This window comes from Ixodes scapularis, unplaced genomic scaffold (assembly GCF_016920785.2).
Source record: "Ixodes scapularis isolate PalLabHiFi unplaced genomic scaffold, ASM1692078v2 PGA_scaffold11__112_contigs__length_91849675, whole genome shotgun sequence".
Lineage (NCBI taxonomy): Eukaryota > Metazoa > Arthropoda > Arachnida > Ixodida > Ixodidae > Ixodes > Ixodes scapularis.
In genome coordinates this window covers 36,006,421-36,027,388 of record NW_024609837.1, presented here as the reverse complement: position 1 = coordinate 36,027,388, position 20,968 = coordinate 36,006,421, and the positions used below count along the sequence as shown (strand labels likewise).

The following is a 20,968-nucleotide window of genomic DNA, read 5'->3' as shown; positions in this document are numbered from 1 at the left end:
CCCAACGCGGTTGGGGTGGTTCACCTTTTATATCAATACTTCTTCTAAGACTCTCTGGAGGCATGGGGGGTTTTCTTAATTCAATGAGCATGAGCGGAACGGAGCTCAGGTCCACGTGGGAAGCGGTTTTCCGAAGCATCGGTAACGGCGCGATTGTATAAATTATTCGAGACAGGTAGTTTGTGGCGTAGCGTTGCCTAGTTCCACGTAATCATTGTATACCGAGGAAGTTAACTCTTTCCGGAAGACATGATTATGCGAGGCCTATAACGGGGCTCGGCCTGCGTAATGTGCGATTCGTACGACGATCAGGAACCTCTTGTGTATTGTTTTTTTTTTGTTCACAAGGTATCCTACTTTTGCTAATCTAAACACCTTCCAAGTTTGTGTCGCTCCTTAATGACACGATGGCCATATAATATCTCAGAGGTTATTGATCATCCATAATTGAATTGTAAGAATTTATTCAAGGAGGCGCTAGCACGATTAACACGGAAGGTACCCCTTAAACATATTCGCCTCATATGAGAAAACAATCACTGTACATGAAAATAGTATTTTTCAGGGAAATTATTACTCGGCGAAAACAACTTCAGCCGTCAGGGCATCACCCATTCGTCTTCTGAAATAATCTACTATGTGTACGATTGCCGTATTTTGGATATCTCGATCGCTAGCCGGCTTTCCGAAACGTGGTGTTTTGAAGAAAACATTTGTATCTTAAATACAAAATGTAAAGGGGTTTACGAAAAGAAAAAGTCATTTCAATAAATGTGTACGAGTAAACGGCGTAAAATGCGCGAGCATCGTGCCGGCGTGCGGTCGTGTATCACTACTGTGGAGTGCACGTTAAAGATCCCAGGCTAGCGGTTGTACCGCACTGGCTGAATTGCTCATCTACAGCGAGTGACTCGTCGCAACTTTGAAATGGCTGACCTACTACAAGCTGTATAAATATAAACACAACCTCAATTACTAATACGAGCGAACAAGATTGACATCGAAGCGCTCAGGATATAGGCCACAGTGTCTTACGAGGGTGCGACTCGCTCGCTTTGGTCGCCGACAACTTATAAGCAAACGCCAGGGTGAGGCGAGTCGTGTGCGTCTAATTAGCGTTTTGCACCAATCAGGTTGCGACATTGGCCGTTCTTTCTTAAGCCCTCGGGGAGCGCCATTTGGTCGACCGTCTTCGCATTTCTCGCCGTCCGTCTCTCCCGCAAAGCACCCGCCGGGGAGTGCCAATCGCCGCCATGTACGATGGAAGTTGGGCTGATAATAAAGAAGATTGAGATGTGTCTAGTGCGACGCCGATTGTGGGGTTACACCATCATGCTCAGTCTCGCGGTGCACACAATAAGTTTTTTTTTTTCTTTTTTGCAATGCGTATATAAGCAGTGTGTGTCTGCGACTTTTAACGCTGCTACCGCGGTTTTATAGAGTGCAGGCACCAGCCCCGGATAAAAGATTTTCTCTTCGATGCACATTGTTAGATCGCCTGGAGAGACCCCCGCATATATATACTTACAGCCCTTGGTAGTCATGAGCGTGTACTCGGAGGTGACCATCTGGAACCTGCGGTCGTCCTCGAGCGAAGGGTTAGCCGCGTAGATGATGGCGTTGGCCGCCGAATCGCTTCCGAAATCCGGCTCCACGGCGATGCTGTAGTTGGTCAGTAACCGCAGGTCGCCGATCAGGGCCTCGTAACTTCCTTTCGAGGGTCTGCGGGAAATTTTGAGAGAGAGAGAGAGAGATCACCAAGTGGCAGGAATTCTGAAAAGAAAATCTCGCTGAGGTCACTAAAGACTTCTTAAGTCTTCAGTGACTTCTTAAGTCCAAGAATGCAGCGCATTCTTGGAAGCAGCGCGCCACGTCTTCCTTTTGCACACGGCGCTCCGACGCTGACATCACGCTCCCCCAGCGCGCAGGCGCGGCTAACCCCGCCAGCCTCACGACGGCTTCCGTGACAAAGCATTTGCGTTGCTGTGCTTTGCTTTATGTTTCATTTCTGAGGCGCGTGTTTGATGACGTAGTTTTGTGGCCACCTCTCGGGGACAACGCCGACGGCTTTTCGCGTAATGGGACAAGCAAGGCTTTCGTCTTAAAATGAGCATTTAATATTGCCGATACCAGAACAGAAGAAAGGCAAAAAATTTTTTAAGAAAAGGGCAGTAGATGGGTACATAGACGCGACTGTGCTTCTGGACTTCGTCTATTGTCTCTAGTTTTTGCGAACTTTAAGCTTTCGATCGCCCAGATTTTTCTTTTTTTAATGGGCATAATGTTTTTGTTTCGTTGTTTATAACGGAAACTCCTATACTTCGTTTCACCTTAAAGGGGCACTGACACATCAAAGTCATATTTTTTTTTTTATTATTTGAAACGATTGAAAACGATGCCGGGACATTACCCTCAAAATTTGAAATTTATGAATTCAGTATTTGTGAAGTAAAAAAACAATTTCCAAATGCCGAATTCGAAGTTCCCGCGCGATCCGCGCCGGTGCGTTGACGTCAAATATTGCGGAGCCCTGAGAGTCCACTTTCTTTCACGACTCCCTGCTGTTGCCATGGCGACCCAAAGCGAGGAGGAAAGGAGCGAGCGCCGGCGTTGCGGCGGACCGGTTTTGAGCGGTGTCGCCTGTTTTCCGTGGGAGGAGAGAGAGAGAGAGAGATAAATTCTTTATTATGTAGATGTTGGTATTCTTTAAATGACACCGGCTACTCCATAACGAGAAAGAGAGAGAAAATATATATGAATAAAAGGAAAAACATAAAAGGAAAAGAATAAAGATAAAACACATAAAGTAAAACCGTAAAAAAACATACAAACAAATCTAATTACAATTGCGAATAAGACGACCGTTTGGGAGTCGTGCACCATTTGCTAAATTACATACAAAGTCATTCCCGTTGAAATTGATGCACGTTCGCACTTAATAATCATACACGATTCTAGTGTCCTTTAGAAAGTCATGAATGATATTCATTGCTCTGTCTTGTTTTTTACGCTTCGGCCAGGGCCCCAACAACTTGGTCAGAGACAAGGGTCTATCATCTAATATTTGAAGGCGAATCTCCATCCGGCGCCTTTCATGTTGAAAGCGTTCACAGTCAAGGAGGATATGTTGTACATCCTGATATGGTTCTCCACAGTCACATCTTGGCGAATCTCGGCGTTTAATTCGAAATAAAAAGCTGTTAGTAAAGGCCACTTCAAGTCTGAGTCGATGGATTAATGCGTCGTATATTCTTTTCATCCCGGTATGCGGTGGAAGCTCAAAGTCCGGGTCAATATATGGTAGGAGAGTCTCTGCTGAAGTGTCCTTTAGCCAGCACTTCCGTCAACGTAGATGGCGTAAGTGACGAAGGATGAATTTTGCATCTCCAGGGGTAAAGGATGTCGCTTCCATTGCGTCACCATCGTGAGCTTGAGCTGCCAGGTGATCAGCCTCTTCATTTCCGGCGATTTGGCAGTGGCTCGGTATCCATTGTAGTCTGACGTTATGTCCGTGGAGCCGAGCTTGTGCTAACGTGAGTTGCACCCGATATATAATGGTCGCCTGGGAAGTACGAAGGTGCATGCCTTGTAATAACTCTAGGGATGCTTTTGAGTCCGTTAGAATAACCCAGTTTGATGGTGTACCGAATGCTTCAATGAATGATGATGCTGAAAGTATTGCATGTAATTCCGCTGACGTCGAGCATGTATGATGGGACAATCGAAAACATTTAAATGTGTCTAACATCGGGTTTGAGTAAGCAGATGTTGACCCCTTGTTAGATGTTGACCCGTCTGTGTAAATATGAATGTTGTCTTTGTAGCGTGCCTCTAAATGGGAGAGGGACATTGTCTTCTCCACCAGGGGGGCCACCGAAGATTTTGATCCAAGACCAGGAATTTCGGTCTGTATATCTCCAGTGGCGGAATTGTCCACGGAGGGTTGATTAGACTTGGAAGCCAATGCGCATGATGGGGTGCTGCGACGGGTAGTGCGACGAGAAGTCGGTGAAAGCTAGACTCCGTCCGTCGAAGTATCTTTTGGCACAAGGGTCGGGCATGTGAGTGCGAAGCCAGTCGAAGATAATGGCGGCATGTTTCTTGTTCCCGGAGAACAGGTACTGGAGGTTCCTTGGCCTCAGCAATGACGAGGTCACTAGATGTTGCGCGGGGAAGTCCAAGGCATACGCGCAAACTTCGCGCAATCATGTATGTCAAGCGTTTTTCCAGTGTTGGTGAGAGGCCATGTAAAACAGGAATGGAGTATGCGATAGTCTGGCGTACTAGAGCTGTATGCAATAGCAGTAGTCCATCAGTCGAGCCTCCCCATCTGGCACCGGCCACCTATCTAAGAACGCTAATGACTCTGTTAATTTTTTCCTCAAGCATGTTAATATGTCTTGACCATGTGAGGGAGAAGTCCAGCGTAACTCCAAGAAAACGATGCCACTTCACCTTTTCAATCTGTTGTCCTTGAAGTGTCAATTTAAAATTCTTAAGGTGCTTTCTAGTAAATGGGAGACATGCAGATTTTTTAACTGAAATGTCCATGCCCCTTTCACGAAGATAACTGTATGTGTCATTAAGGCCATACTGCAATTGTTCTTGTAGCTTGGTCTCAGAAGACCCACATACCCATATACAAATATCATCAGCGTAGATGGACACATTCAGTGGTGAAGGAAGTTTACTTGGCAGTTCTGCCATGACTACATTAAATAAAGTGGGGCTTAACACGCTGCCTTGTGGCACACCATGATGGAGTTCATGTTGTTTGCTATTTTCCTCACTCGTGCTTACAAATATCTTCCTGTGCATGAGAAAGTTGCGTATACAGCGGATCATACGGCCTCGTATCTTAAGCCGTAGAAGTCCACGGAGAACATGTTCGTGACTAACGGTGTCAAAAGCGCGATGCACGTCTAGAAATACAGCGATCGTCATATTTTCGGATGCCCGTTCATGTTCAATAGTTGTTACAAGATCTAAGACTGAGTCTATAGTGCATCGTCGAGGTCGAAATCCGGTTAATTGTTCCGGTAATACATCGGTTGTTTCCATCCACCATTGTAGACGTGATTGTATCATTTTTTCGAAGATTTTTCCTACACAGCTTATCAAACTGACTGGGCGAAATGATCCCAGTTCTTTCGGTGTTTTTCCCGACTTCAGTATTGGAATTATCTTCGCTAGTTTCCATGAAGCTGGGAAGGTTTCTCTGTTCCACACATCATTGTAAATATCAAGTAGGCTGCGCAGTGTTCCCGGCCCGAGATTTGTAAGTGCTTCATAACGAATGTGATCATGCCCAGGGGCTGTATGCTTACGAATCGTTCGTAACGCCTCATTAAGTTCATGAATGGTGAAATTAGAGTCGAGTTGCCAGTGTTGGGAATGAATTTCGTGAGCAACGTCTTTCAGTGCAGCTTCACGAGAGGCACAATATTCTGGCGATAACATTGCCAAACCTGGTTGAGATAGAGAAACACAAAACTCATCAGCCACTATCACTTCGGATGTTCCTCGTGAAAGTGCCAGTGCCCGAAATGGACGTTGTTGCGTAACAGGGGACCTAAGCGAACGCAATATGTTCCATACCATCTTAACTTGGGTGAAAGGAGAAAATCTGGCACAAAGCTTTCTCCAATGACGCTTAGCCAGCTTTTCTAGCTGTCGGCGCATTTGAGTATGGAGGTGTTGAGCCTCACGATAGTCTTCAATTCTCCCAGATCTCCGATATCTTCTTTCAGCTTTGCGTCTTATAGCCCGCAGTCTTTCATATTCGCCATTCACACAACCACGGTCTTTTGGAACGGGCACCTTGCGTGTAGCCTTTTCAAAATTTCTGCTAATGATGTTTTCAAAGTCTTCGAGAGACTGAATTTTTTCCACCTCTTTGCTATTTAAAAAGCGGAACATTTTCCAGTTGGTAAAGTGTACCCGGTGCGGAACACGATTACCAACAATCCGGGGATGGTGTATCAGTATGGGAAAATGATCACTGCCACGCGTGTCCAAGTCTGTGCGCCAGTCAAACTCATGTGAATGATCGGAGGAGCACAAGGTCAGGTCAAGGCAACTTGAAAAGTTTACACCTTTCAAGTATGTTGGAGAGCCGTCATTCAGAATGCACATATCATACTGGTCTACCAGGCTTTCTATAAGGTTTCCTCGAAGATCGCAGTGGGATCCGCCCCATAGGGTATGATGGGCGTTAAAATCTCCGCAAACAACGTAGGGACGTTCAAGTCTTGTGAATAATGCCTCGAATTCTGTTCTTGTCACAGTCTTCTGCGGTTCTATATATACGCCTACTACAGTAAGTGAGGTCGTGCCGTAACTGACTTTGCAGACGACATACTCCAATGCACTTGAATCTGAAGTAAATAACAGAATCGAGCCAAATTCTTTACGCACCCCGACTAAGCAACGACTTGTTCCTTTTGGCTTCTTTGATTGGTACATAACATACTTAGCAAGTCGAAATTGATTATTTACACGCGCCTCTGATATTACCAGAATGGGAAAAGAGTATTGTGCAACAAATTGTCGAAAGTCCCCTAATTTTCCTTGCAAGCTGTTGGCATTCCACTGGTGGATAGATGTGCGCTTATAGACCTCAGCCATGGAGGTATCCCCTCACCAATGGGCATGTTGTCCTGATGAGTGGTTCCATGGCCAGTATTGCCCTAACTTCCGGAAGGTCGCTAGAACCGGGCAGCGTTCTGATTATTGCTCGAAGCGCAGCAAAAAGCATGGGAACAATAACTTGTCCAAGGTCGTTTTGTTGCTCCTGAGGTATTCTACCTGGAATTGCAGCAGCTGGTGGGTTGCATTCATTGTTCTTTCCTCTACGAGGTGCTGCTACTGGCGGCCGTGTCGTAGGATCCGAGGTATTTCTTGACAGAGGAATGTCTTGCTGTAACATTGCTTTTGATCTGCTCCTATCTTCTTTTGGTGCCCCTTGTACGACGTCAGAGTACGTTATCTTCGTTGATTTCTTTAGATTTGCAGATGGTGGTGGCCTTGAAAAACGTACAATGTCTGGGTTCGGGTTCGGTTTCTTTGCTCGGTAATCCCTACCGTTCACGAGTTCCTTCTTGTGTATGTTTGTCGCGGACTTCTTGCATGGGCATCCAGCAAACGTTGAGGGATGTGGACCTTCACAGTTGGCACACTTTGGGTCTTGCAAAGATGTACACGCCTTGTGATTGTGTGGCCCAGCGCACACTTTACAACGTTGTGGACCACGACAGAATTTTGAAATGTGCCCATATCTTTGACAGTGAAAGCATTGGATGGGTGGGCCAAAGTATTCCTCTACAGGGTGAGATGTGAAACCCATTAAAATGCGCTGTGGCATTGGGCGATCCGGACGGAAACGAAGAATGACACTCTCTGTCTTGTGTTCTTCGACTTTGCCGTCATCCTGTCGTCTGTAAGCAATCTGGCGCTGAACATAGAGGACGCCGAAATCTTTTAAATATTCGAGTAGCTCACCGTCCGAGTATTCAAGAGGGACTCCTTTGATTTTCTCGAGGTTCCGTGAGTACGACTCGGGGACACTCGTGGTCACCTCGATGGTACAAAGCGATGTAACAGCAAGAAGCCTGTTTGCCGCTAGGAGAGATTCCACGGTAACAGCAAGGCTGCCATACTTGTTGATGCGGTGCGAGAGTAGTTTCTCTTTGGTGATGCCAATCACTTCGTTGGCAACAACATTGGGATTGATGCGCCAGAAAGATTTTTCGCTGTTGACTGTTTTGAAGACTACTGGTATCCCTGCAGGGCGGTTTTTCTTGTATCGGACTTCAGTGAAAGGGTTCTCGTAATCGTCCAGGTCGACGTCTTGCATGTGATCATGACTGCCTCCCTCCGATGGGGCGACTGTGCCGTGAACGGTGTAGGTAGAGGTTCGGTCGTCGTCGGATAGTGGATCTTTATCAAAGTCCGGGCATCGTCGCTTGGTTGGGATTTTTATAGTACTGGTAGCCATGACAACTGGTGACATGGCTATGGCGTTCTGAGATGGCTGCTGAGCACTTGCACGTGATGGTCCGGGTGTCCCGCCCTCGGAGATCCCTGGCGCCAGCGATGGAGCTTGTTCAGACATCCCTGAGGTCTTCGGCTCGGGGCTACTGGTGAAGTACCACCCTGGGCCGGGACCGGGAACTTGCTGCTTGGTGCCGGAAATTAAATTTCACGGCGTACCACCCGTAAAATAAAAACAGATGACGTTTTCGAGGGAGCAGATGCAAAAGGCTCCCAATCTCTCTAAACTTCGTCGTCGTTTTTTCTCCGTGGGAGGATACATATCCAGGAGACGGCCCCACAACGAACTCCCGATTTTAGGTATTTCGAAAAGAAGGGCCTTAGTGCGTTCGCAATTGCGTTAAAAAACATGTTTTAAGATTGCCGTTATTAAATGTTATAGAGATGTCGCCTACAAAGCTTCTAAATTTCATGATTCTTGACGTCACGAATCAAAAGAAGCGAGGAGGCGAAAGGCGGGAGAATCAAACGCCAAAAACAAAAAGGCGCGCGCGCGTGCGGAAAAATTTTTTTTCGCGATGCGTTTTTTTTTTTTTTGCGTGTCTATGACTGCAACCTGCATCGTATTAGACAATAAAAAAAAAAATACGATTTTTGGGGTGTCAGTGCCCCTTTAAGTCGAGACGCAGCCTATGCTACGAGCTGATGGTAACAATCAGACAGCGTCAAAGGCGTATTATAATCGTGCTCGTCATGTTTCTGTGTGTGTTCTATTATTGCTCAACAAATCATAAACAAAAAGGCCAAGTGACTTGCGTTTTTGACGATGCTTGATTGGTACCATTAAATCGTAGCGTTGGCAACATTTCTTCGTTCGTTCGTCCGCGCATAGGACGCCCATCCGCACCTTTTCCCGCTAAATTTAGAAGGAAAATTGACGTCGCATGACGTCATATCACGTGACCACATAGAGTTGCGACTTGTCACCGTGGTGTCACGTCACTTGACCACGTAGAACAACGTCATGTCACGTGGCGTCAATTTCTCCGCCAAATTCGGCGAGGAAATTCGTCTCACGTGACTTGACGTTACGTGATGTGGTCACGTGACGCATGATACTGCGGCGTCGCGTGACGTCGCGACACGTTTTACATCGCGTTACGTCAGGTCACAGTACATGACGTCATGTGACGTCTTATTATCTCATGATTTACACGGTGACAAATCATACTGTCAACAAAATAAAATAAAATCCTTTGACGAGCCTTTTTTCGCTAAGCTCTGAGGGGAAATCATTCAACGATACGCTCTTCACTCTCCAAAACGACCGTTTGATGTTGTGCTAACAAAACTAAACGGTCGTTCCATAAATACTTCATTTCATGCATTATAAGAGGACTATAGAGATAAAGGTTGCTGGCCTTTTTTTTCATTTTTTTATTCGTGCGCATTTTTAAAGATGCAAGCTTATTTGGACTGGCAAATGTCCTTTTATGATTCTGTTTAGGAGGTTTGGGGTCTCAGACGTCTAAATAAACCTTCGGGATAGCTATTCACGTACTGTGATCTTTTTGCCAACACGAGGTTGCGAGTGGTGACGTGACCATGTGAAACCCTCGGCGGCAAAACATTGTAGCTCCCAACTCGAAAAAACAAGTACAAGATCTGGCCAGAACTCCGCTTGTCTAGTCATGCGGCGATTCCCAATAAGAACGCCGGAGCACGAGTCACAAAGCAGGAAGTGGGAACATGATCAGTCACGCCCCTGTTCCTTAAGATGTCAGTGACAGTAGATCCGTTATTTCTATCTTCCAGGGTGTCGAACCGGAACCGAACCGAACCGAAAACCGGAACCGAACCGGTATTTTTTCCGGAACTGAACCCAAACCCGAACCGTTATATTGTTATCGCGATTAACCCGAACCGGAACTGAACCGAAAAAAAAAATAACGGTTACCGGCTCATGTCAAAACGGTTCGGCCACGCGCTGTTGACAATGAATGTGCTATCAATGCCATTTGTTTTTTTAAGTGCCGTCAACTGACACACACCTCGCTTACATATTTTTCTTCTCCACTCAGTCCTAGGAATGTAAACGCTGCATCCATGAATCTTGACAAACGCTGCATCCATGAATCTTGACATAGGAACCAGTATTGTGCTGGTCGCGGCTTGCACGGAAGAAAGAGAATTGGAAAGCTGTGCAAAAACAAAAAAATCGCGTCACGGGATTTCATTTTTCTACAATCTCGTAAATCCTAAATGCCGATGTGTGCTCATTTCATAACACGTTTCTAGAACGTGATGTTGCAATTTTTTTTTCATGTTATTTTGATGTATTTTGTTTTATTATTTTGATGTTGCAATTTGTCATTTATAATTTCCGAACCGGTTCGCGAACCGGTTCAGCGCCACGAACCGGTTCGCGAACCGGTTCGCGGATCGAATTAATCAAACCGGAACTGAACCGGAACAAAAGTAATTTACCTGAACCTGAACCGTAACCGAACCCGTATTTTTTTCGGTTCGACACCCTGCTATCTTCGTTGCCTAATCTCCTTCGGTAATGAGCTACATCCGCGCTACGATCGATAACCCCTCGTCCGCGCTCTTACCATTTGTCTAGAAGTGTAGCTACACGCCGAGTGCGTTTTTTCAATGCTGATTTGCATAGCGGAACTATGCTAAAAACTGGAGGAAACAATGAAGCAGCCGGACTTGATATGCCAAACGAGACTTGCCGGGAAAATGGGAAAAGAGACACGTGTTTTGTGATGCAAACCCTAAACCTCAAAACAGCTAAAAAGCTTTTTTTTTTTTTGACAGGTAAGCTAAGTTCAGTGTCAGACTTTTTTGTTAAGAGGAACAGCATCGGTTCGACCGCCTTCATGGTGAAATTAAAAAAAATATCTATATGTAAGTTTATAATTAAAAAATAACGTATGGAAGTTTATTTACCTGCGTAACACAGAGACAACCAATAACGAAAGACAACTGAAGGCAGTTAATCCAAAACAGGAACGAAAGCACGTTCCTCATTTCTTGAATATGGTCAGCTGAACAATTACAAATTAGAAAAACCCGTGAGAGGAAATACATACACACCGCTGACTATCAACTTGCTGCCTTTAATACTTCGTCTTCTTTTTTTTTTCCCTTTACTACAGCTAGTGATGACAGCCATCTGCCATGTCCGCATAACCCCCATCAGGGTGTTATGCGGCTCGTGCCACGTCCCAAGTATTGTTTTTCTTTTGGGTGGATTATGATAGACGGGGGGTGCTCACGCACAGTTGAGCACTGTCTTCGATGGCCAGAGCTTCAATTAGTTCACGTGCATATGCGTTCCGGTGCCGCCCTATAATGGTGATGTTAAAATTAGGAGAGCACTTGCAGGACCGGCAACGTGCAGAAAGATGTCCTGCCGATGTTCCTTTAACAGAAGCCGCGTGCTCCCTAGCTCGATCGTTCACACACCATCCCGTTTGCCCAATGTAACACCTGCCGCAGGAAAGCGGTATGTTGTACACAACGCCGCTTTGGCACGGGCTGTATTGTGTCCTGTGAGCAATTGTGCATTGCTTCTTCTCTTGATTTGTTTTTCGATTAGTCCTCCGGCACAGGGAGTAGGCCTTGTTTGGTGCCGAGCACACAACCCGAATATCATGCCTCTCGGCAATCTTTTTTAGGTTGTGTGTGAGACCATGGATGTAGGGTATGACAGCTACGTTTCTTCGATTTGTAGCTTGCGATGAAGCCTCATTCCCTGCATGCTCGCGTTTCAACTTCTGGCAAATGGTTTCCGTGACGGTCACCAGGAGAGACTCCGGATAACCAGACTCACGTAGACGCCTCATCTGTGTTTCAAAACTTGGTTCAAGTTGATGGTGACATGATTTTTTTAAGGTGGAAATAAGAGCAGTTGTGGCAACACTCCTTTTGATGATTTTCGAATGCCCCGAGTTGTATGGAAGAAACCCTTGGCACGAGCGCGGCTCATATCTCCAGCACGCATGGCCTTCTTGAAACTGAAGCACCAGGTCAAGGAACCTGATGGATTTTTCAACGGGTAATTCATATGTGAAATCCAATTCGGGGCAACATTCTTGGAAGCACTGTATAGCTTTTGCTTTGCACCCATCCTCTTCTTCATTCACTTCAGTGTTGCACAGAATAAAAAAGTCATCGACATATCGGAAGATGGCCTTGATTCTGGTATCCTTTAGTTTGCTTTCAATGTTCCTTCCGCACGCTGCCAAATATACATCGCAGAGGTGAGGAGCTACCCGGGAACCAATACATACTTCACTTTTCTGTATATATGCCTGGCCTTCATGTGACACTACTGTAGCTGTCAGGTAGCACCCTAACAGTTTCAAAAAGGAATCAACGTTCACTCCGTCCGCATTTTGAAAAGGTGACACTCCTTGCTTCTCAATGCTGTCCCGTAGAATTGGCATGATGCTCGCGTGTGGAATTGAATAATGCACCCTGATGGGGGCATCGCGCGGACATGGCGAATGGCTGTCATCACTAGCTGTAGTAAAGGAAAAAAAAAAGGAAGACGAAGTATTAAAGGCAGCAAGTTGATAGTCAGCGGTGTGTATAAATTTCCTCTCACGGTTTTTTCTAATTTGTAATTGTTCAGCTGACCATATTCAAGTATGTACGAACTAGCTCAAGTAAAACCTGTAGTACCTCATTTCTTCTCGATCATCGAACGAGTTCCTGTTACGACTTCCAGTGGTTCGAAAGGAACGCGTTTCTGTTACACATTTAAGATTAAAAACGTGTCGTTACCTTAACGTTACGGTCGCGTATATTTATGAAATACTCTACCCAATAATCACTTTATAAGATAAGGCAAGCAAGAGAAAATATCCAGATTGAACTTGCGTGTCGCATCGCCACACAATCTCATCTGTTCCAGATTTTTCTTTTTCCTTTAAATCTTTCAGACATATTTTCCCATCTCTTGAAGGCGGAAGCTAAAACAGTCGATAATAAAAAAAAGTCTAAATGTCTATCTATATACAGATAAGACTCCTCCTGCCGTTTTTTTTTTTTTTCTTGCTTTTTGTACAAATACAGGATGAAACGGCGGCTTGACTTTGTTTCCCCCAAAAGGAATGAGTTTTGGTAAGGTCGTTCCTTGCAGTGCCGTTCTGCACAACACTAACTGAAGAATCCCGGCGAAGAACAGAACTCAGACTACGAGTAGACAATACAAAAAAAAAACGATCTTCCCGGGAAAAAAATAGCACTACGTTTCATTGAACATATTATCCTTGCGCACATCGCATTGTTAAGGCCTAATAGTATTGTGAGCTTCGTTATTGCTGATATCCTTAGGTCGTCCGCCAAGGCTGGTCTTCTTCGTGTACAGTAAAAAGTAAACTCAATCATTTTTTTAGTTAGTTTTAATTTATATGAATAACCAACCTTCAAAGCGTATCCCGACTCGGAACTGGCCCGTATAATTACGGAATTTACATCATTAGGTCATCTATCTGACTAGTAGGTTCTTTCAGTGCGGACAGCAAGTTGTCTACTTCTTGGGTAGAAGTCGCGGTGAAGTCAGAACGATGCCGAGCTTTGATTGGCTTAGATTGAAAGTATAGTGGGTAGACCTCAATTCTAGATGCCTCGAGGTCTACCCACTATTTTATTCAATCAGACAATGAGAGCTCGGCGTAGTTCTGACGTCATCGAAATCCTCGTGAAAGAAGCAGACGAATTCGCGCTCAGCATACCGATTTCCATAGCTGAACTTGGCGAAGCTGCAGCGAACTAATGCGCGGACGAACGCGCCGCCTCTTATGTCATGCTTCTCGCGAAATTTCTTCGCAAAGTAACGTTTTCGAGCCTGATGGGGGAAAGCGCTCGCGCGTTCGTCAACAGACAGTTTGTTAACTACATAAAACAAAATTCCTCGGGTCGCGTAAAATTCATCGTGCGCAAAGAAAAAGGAAACGCGATAATAAACAAGGACAAAAAAAAAAAAAAAAATCAGGCACCCGGCAGGGGCTTACGCGCAACTAATAGTTTAATAGTTAATTCAAGCCTCATACTCCAGGAACAACTTCCGCCTCCGGTTCTGTCCTCCGAAGTACACACCGGTCACCCTAATCCTTGACAAGACCTTTTATCTCCTTCATAGTAAAAAACGTTCAGCCAAACGCCAAACCTAGTTGCTGAAATAAATGTAAACTCACCATCCATCGTTCATGTTTCTAGAATCTGAGTTTACTTCTTTCTTAAGAACAAGAACTTGAGAATGTAGTGAAGTGATTATCACGGTTTCTTCGGCAAAGTGTATAAAGGAAAGGGGATATAAGCTCCTATCTGATGTTATAGCCGTGGGTTTGTACTGCGCATGAGCGAACCGGAGGTGGGACCCTTTAGATGTATACGAAGTTTCAATAATCTATCAGGTGCGAGTAAGCCCTCGTCTCTTGTGGATGTTTCTTTTTTATCTTGTTTTCTGCGTGCTTTGCTACCCCACTATTTCAAAGTTCAACACTTCTGCTATAGTGTCTGGAACGTGTCTCCCCAAGTGGTGCGTTCAACGCGTTTTCTGATGTGGTCCTTCAGTTTCCGCCTGATGACGCCACAGAAGAAGACTTGTACGCAACGAGTTACAACTAACCCATTACTCGAAAACAATTACATGTTATTGTTACTTCTTAACGCTTCAATTACGTTTTTGTGCGGATAACGTTCGCTGTAATTTAGTTACTATGTTTCTGTAATCAATTAAAAGTAGACAATTATATGTTTCAAAATAGTTAAAATGAATTAGTTGAGTTCTTTTTTTTTCTTTCTACGGTAAAAAAACTCGCTCTGTTCTGTTCGTATGTCACTCGCCTACGTTGCACCGACGTTTGACACTTTTTTTCTTTTACCCCTGAACAACTAAAAAGAAAGAATGCCAAGATACCAGAAGGATTACAATGTCAACGCGCTCAGTGACGTTTTGACAGTCGAGCTGTCGAGAGTGCCTCGTTTCATGTGTAATGGTTGTTAGGATCCGGGTTTGCCTCGTAATAGACGACTGTGGTCTGCACTAAGCTCATTTAGTAACCACTTTGAACGTACGTGTAAAATATAACATGCTTAAAATGTAACATAAATGTAACCACTTCGAACAAATGTATGCATTTATGATATCGTAATAAAAAGTTAAAAAATATGGTGAAAATTAATCACTTACATTCTGGTAATTATTTAATTACATTTGTGATGCAGTAATTGATTACTGTTATAAGTTACGTTTTTTATTAAAGTAATTGTAGTTGTAATCGGTTAAATTTTGTTTTCAGTAACGCGTACAAGACAGCATATAAGTATCATTCTGTTACCTAGCTGTCGCGATCTTAGCGGGGGCGCAGGAGCAGGGGCGGGTGAGGCAGACTCTCGCTCTGCTGCAGCTCGCTCTTTCCTCCTTCACAGCTCACGGAAGCTTCGGTAGCCGGGAGGTGGGACGACGCCACAACAGGTTATACCTTTTTGCCGAGGATACTAAAGTCCCAAACACATGGACGACGAAAACTAACGTTGCGCGGCGGTTACAGTAGCAACTGCTGCGGACGCTGTGACGTAGACCTACGCCGTGCCGCCATGGCACAGAAACCACAGAGACCGACCGGCAGGATCGTGACATCCGACATGACACGCCGGGCTCCTGAGACGTCATTTGTTACCAACTGCCGGACCACTTGGGATGCACGGGTGGTATAGGGTGTTCAACACGCTAGTCGAAGACGCGTGTCATTAGCGTACTTCTTCTATTGCTCATGGAGACTGACCTCCGGAGCATGTCCAGGTTCGGCGAAGAGCCCTCGTGGCTGGCATCCGGTGTCGGGGAGTCGGACGTGCGTAGGGACAGCCTCCGGTTCCGACACCGGGGTCCGGACTTGGGGAGCCAGGGCAGGAGTTCGCAGACCTGGACGCGAAACGCCGGCGGCTCCGGGCTGTGCGGGTAGCGCCAGCGCAGCCTCGCGGTCCGGTAACCGGCCGCCGCCTCCAGATGATCCACGTCTGTGGGCAAACACAGTAACAGTGAAAGAAAATAAGATCCAAAGGTGCACTACAGTTACGCTCAGTGCTTAAAGTTAGGGAGGTCTTGGGGAGTCCAGTCCCCCGACAGATTTCAACGGGGGTCTGAGACCCCTTTGGGGGGTAGATCCAACCGTTGTGCCCCTAGCGGCGAAGTTCAGAACTAAACACATGGGTACAACATAAATTCTTCGGGCGTGTTTCTGACGCAGCGTTTGACTGTGTCAGCCGAACGCTGTGTCACCGTATGGATGCATGCGCATTTTATTTGTTTAATGGCAAGCTGTCTGTCAAAATATGTCCCTCTAAACCCCCCGCTTGGCCCGGACCGAGGTGGCCACGATGGAGGCCCCTTGCCACCGATGGGAAACTTGAAGCACTGTATACGGCCCGAGTTATGTATCTGAGGTTGATACGTTGCACTGCTAAACCGTACGGGGCATAAAGAACCCGTCAATCATAAGTCCCCTGAAGTTACCTAAAGAAGGCAGCGACATCTTCTCCCTTTGCCTGCGGTGCGCGCACACTTTAATCTTTATTGTTTGCCCTTCCGTACTCGCGCGTCGACGGTAGCTCCACCTGGATTGTTCCAAAATAGCAGACACCCTTCCTATACCCGGTTTCAACTTGAGTCAGAGCGCAGTCAGAGGCTCAAAGACAAGCAAATACATAAAGAGATAGACGTACTAAAAGCGAACTGTCACGGTGTATCCTCTGCATTCAATTCGATGAACCGCGATGAATGCACTCCAAGAAAGACGATGAAAGACGTGAGATTGCCCTTTCAGCGTTACTTGATTGGCGACATGGACTCCAGGCGTGCATCCGCTGCGCTTTGACATCAGATGACATTCCTCCTCTTCCCTCCTCCCCCGTGCACACTTTGTTTATTTTTATTTTCTTCTTTTTCCCACTCGCGCGTTGACGGTGGTGCCGCCCGGATCACTCCAAGATAGCAGGCGGCATTCTACAAAAGATGTCATTACTTTTCCGCATAGAGAGTACCATTAGTGAGGCGCCATGCCGCTGACCCTTACGCGTAAAAAGTCACTGACACCAATAAAGAAAGGAAGAAATTGAGTCACCAGCATCTCAATATCACTCCCCAGACAGCGGTAGTGTGGTTTTAGACGATAATCAGCCACGCTTTGCATGCTTGCTTTTGAGTTGATAGCGAATGTGAAGCGCGACAGTAACGAAAACTGTGCGAGACAGTTTTTCAGCTACATTTAGTGAGGAAGTAAGACGAAGAATCCGTTGTGTGTCTGTACGTCTCAAAACAAATCAGGGTCCCAAAAGTTGAAAGAGAGCTATGCGGTGGGCAAGTTCATCTGCTGCTTGCACAGGAGTGGTGATGATGTCAGAAAGCCGAGCTCTTATTGGCTGATTGAAAAAGAATAGTGGGTAGGTATCAAGGCATCTAGCATTAAAGTATATCCGCCATCCTTTCAATCAAAGCCAATCAAAGCTCGGCGGCGGCGTTCTGACATCACCACAACTCCTGAGCAAGAAGCAGACGACTGGCTCTCCGCATACACATGAAAGTGTTTTAAAATCGCTAAATGTTCGAAAACAACAATACACACTTAAAAGACTGGAAGCGCTTCAAACGTCAAAGAAGCTAACACGTACAATGTATTCATCTATGCACTATATGCAAATATCAAGGTAAGTATTTATTTCTTAACGCAATTTTATGGCGGCAACATACTCTAGAGTCTATACGTTCTCTTTACGACCTAAAAGTTTTAAAAATTCCGTCATAAGTGTCTATGTAAACATTATAAACATGATTGAGCACGCATGTGGGGCTCGTTGGGGCGTGCACGATACACTACGGCGACGCACAAAATTGAGGAAGAAAGAAAAAAGACTTCCTTCACGTAATTGGACTCAAGTTCCGCGTGCCCAATTTTGGTGGATTGTAAATCCTCGAATGTTTCATCGGAGACAAAAGTTCGATTTTCCGATTCCCACGCGTACCATACAAACCGTTATTTCCGGCACTTTACAAAAAAAAAAAAAAAAGAAAAAAAAAAAGATCGATCTTGGTATTTTTTGTTTTGTCTTTTTTAAGCGGAAGCGGAGCACATTCGACGGTGATTACGGCCTAGGTCTGATTTCCGGGGAACCAAGATTAGATATAAATATAAGATACTTTCTTCGAGCCAAAACAATTCGGATGTTACGGATCTAGGAATCGCCTATCCAGTAGATAACGGCACTCAGTCTTCATCCAATCACCGAAGTAGTCTAAGCAACCATTACTCTGAGAACAGTAACATGAGGAACAAATGAAGTAAAGACAGTTAAAGTGTAGAAACGTCCATGAGTGTGATGACACTGTGTGTTTCAACCTTTTTGTGTGTTTTTTTCTTGGCAACTGTGTCGCCAACACCACAATGTCAGTTTCTGACGCTTCGATTGAATGTCTTTCTTCCGGTAGAGGCTTCCTTTGTTTATTTAACGCACAATCCTACGTGTCCAAGGTATTGCCGAGCGAATCGTTCCAGTTGAGCAACAAACACAATTGTTTGAACACCTTGTAGCGACGTAAGGACATTGCGGGTTATGTTGTTGTTTTAAAGCAGCAAGCTCAATTATTTGTTTTTTTATTTATTTATTTTACCCTCAGGGCCCTAGGGAATTGCGAAGGGGAGTGGTGAAAAATATAAGAGAAACAAACAACATGAAACAACAGAAAAACAGCAGTTAAACCGTCGGAAAAACATGGTCACTAACAATTGACTGAAAAAGAGCACTATCAAAAATTGATGTAAGAGATGCAGGTAACCGATTCCATTCTTTCGTGATTCCTGTAACGAAGGAGTTAAAATATTTATTATTGTGGCAAGAGGGATCAACCACTTTGTTCTGGTGATCCAGACGAGCTGAAAGGATCGATGATGGAACAATTATGTTGTGGGAAAGGGAGGGGGGGGGGGGGTGTAAGTGTTTCTTACCGAAGATTGGAAGGATATGAAGGAGATTTAGAGAGAAAGTTAAAAATCAAATAACGTTCTTAAAAATAGAACAGAAGAGGGCAGGTAGAGATGGGATTGGTTAAATTGAACTGGGAAGAACTTGCACGGCAAATTTCGTAATACATGTAGTGAGATTTGTTGTACAAAACCAGAATTGATATTGCGTTTGACATGGCGATCGGCTAACTCATTTCAAATGTAACCAGTAATTGTTAACGATACATATATACAGGGTGTCACAAAAGAAAATTCACACGGTCTTTTTTACCGCAAAAATAAACTAGGCATCGCCGAACGCTCATTCTCCGCCCAAAGGTAGAGCTAGAGGTCACAAGCAGTCGCCAAAGTTTCAGCCCGATCCAATAACCTAATCTAAAGTTATAAGTGATTTTCTGAAAATTTCGATAGGAAAATGGAGCCCATTTTTGCCCGTTTTCGGTTTCTGGTGCCATAGAGCCCCATGTGTTTGAAAACTCCGTCGGTCGCCATTTTCCCATTGAAATTTTCAGAGAATCACTTATAACTTTTGATTAAGTTATCGGATCGGGCTGAAACTTTGGCATCTGGTTGTGACCTCTAGCTCTACCTGTGGGCGGAGAATGAGCGTTCGGCTATGCCTAGTTTATTTTTGCGGTAAAAAAGACCGTGTAAATTTTCTTTTGTGACACCCTGTAGTTATATTTAAGGCTTAGTAACTGCGCTCTATATAAATCTCCGCGAGTTACTTCCGCAGAACACGGAAATTACATCCAATCACTGCCAACAATAGAAAGAATTCCAGTACATGACTATGCTCAGAATATAGTCAGGCCTGAAAAAAGCGATGTGATTATCGATAATAAGCATGTGAAACGTAAGGTTCCTTGTCTATGTGCACATCCTATTTTTCAAATGCATTCCGAGCTTCGTCTGCTCTTCGCCGTGCTTGGCTGCCTCGAAGTTCTGCAAAAAATTAAACTCGGATGTTGTTTTTCTTGTTGTTTTTTGTTTTAGACTCTGGCTATTATAGTTCGTTACATTTGAAAGGTGTGACATTAACCGTTTTCGTTACGTCATCGCAGTTTAACCATTGCTGTGAAAGGTTTCCAATATTGCCAATTCCAGCGAAATCGACGCCGCGTGGCGGCAACGCTGAGAAGCTCAAGAAAGGAGGTCGTTTTGACTCTGTCGTCTGCTGTCGGTGTTTGGTTCTTGTAGGCAGCATAGAAACAAACATCGTTTTCAGTAATTATTTGTATGTTTCCGCTTTGTCATTCCTACGCACTGACTAGAAGAAGGTTCTTACCGTCGAAAAACCACTTTGCTTTTATACGTAATAAAAATTTTACGCTGCAGTGCAAGAAATTTATGGTGGTCCGCGTGCTGAACGATGAAGATGACCTCCTTTCGTCCGTCATTTTGCCTGACCAGCGCGCCCCCTATAGTTTGCTGGAGTCGCGAATAGGAGCTTTAAACTTTTATATATATCCTTGTTTGTTTGTTTTTGTTAACATTTTAAAGCATGATGGAGGTTTGAACAATGCGGTGTATAGCGTTGCGTGCGCATAAAGCTTAATGTGACGACCCACCATGTAGCCAGGGTGAGCGGAACCTCTGCGCACGGACCGTGGAGAAGGTATACACCAGGGCGATGACCAGACTGAGCAGGTAGCCATGCATCGTACGCATGGCTCGCTGTCCGCGCCGACTCCGAGCCTGAAAAAAGCATCATATCACAGGGATCATTAAGTGCACTCGCAAAACATTTGTAAAATGCGGTTTATATACTGTAGAAAAAAGCATATTCGCAGTTTGTATTTCTTTAATGGTATCTTATATTCCAGTTTTATCAATTTTTGAAAACGCGCATCGGTATAGGCCTGTGTGGGTAGAAAAATACCAACATTAGAAATAACGACACGGAAGTGACGTCATTCGCGAAATTTGGTGGAGGT

At 44.9% G+C, this 20,968-nt stretch overlaps 1 protein-coding gene across 1 annotated transcript in view; it reads right to left on the bottom strand.

Moving 5' to 3' along the window:
• The window catches only part of LOC8042121, a 60,193-nt gene extending 39,491 nt beyond the window's left edge, over nt 1–20,702 (bottom strand). Inside the window, exons 1-3 of the mRNA XM_029985580.4 lie at nt 20,603–20,702; nt 15,801–16,032; nt 1,529–1,722 (exon numbers count right to left, since the gene is read on the bottom strand). Coding sequence (XP_029841440.2) covers nt 1,529–1,722; nt 15,801–16,032; nt 20,603–20,702 — 526 coding nt within the window. The remainder of the gene's footprint in view (nt 1–1,528; nt 1,723–15,800; nt 16,033–20,602) is intronic.
• Nucleotides 20,703–20,968: the final 266 nt, after the last annotated feature.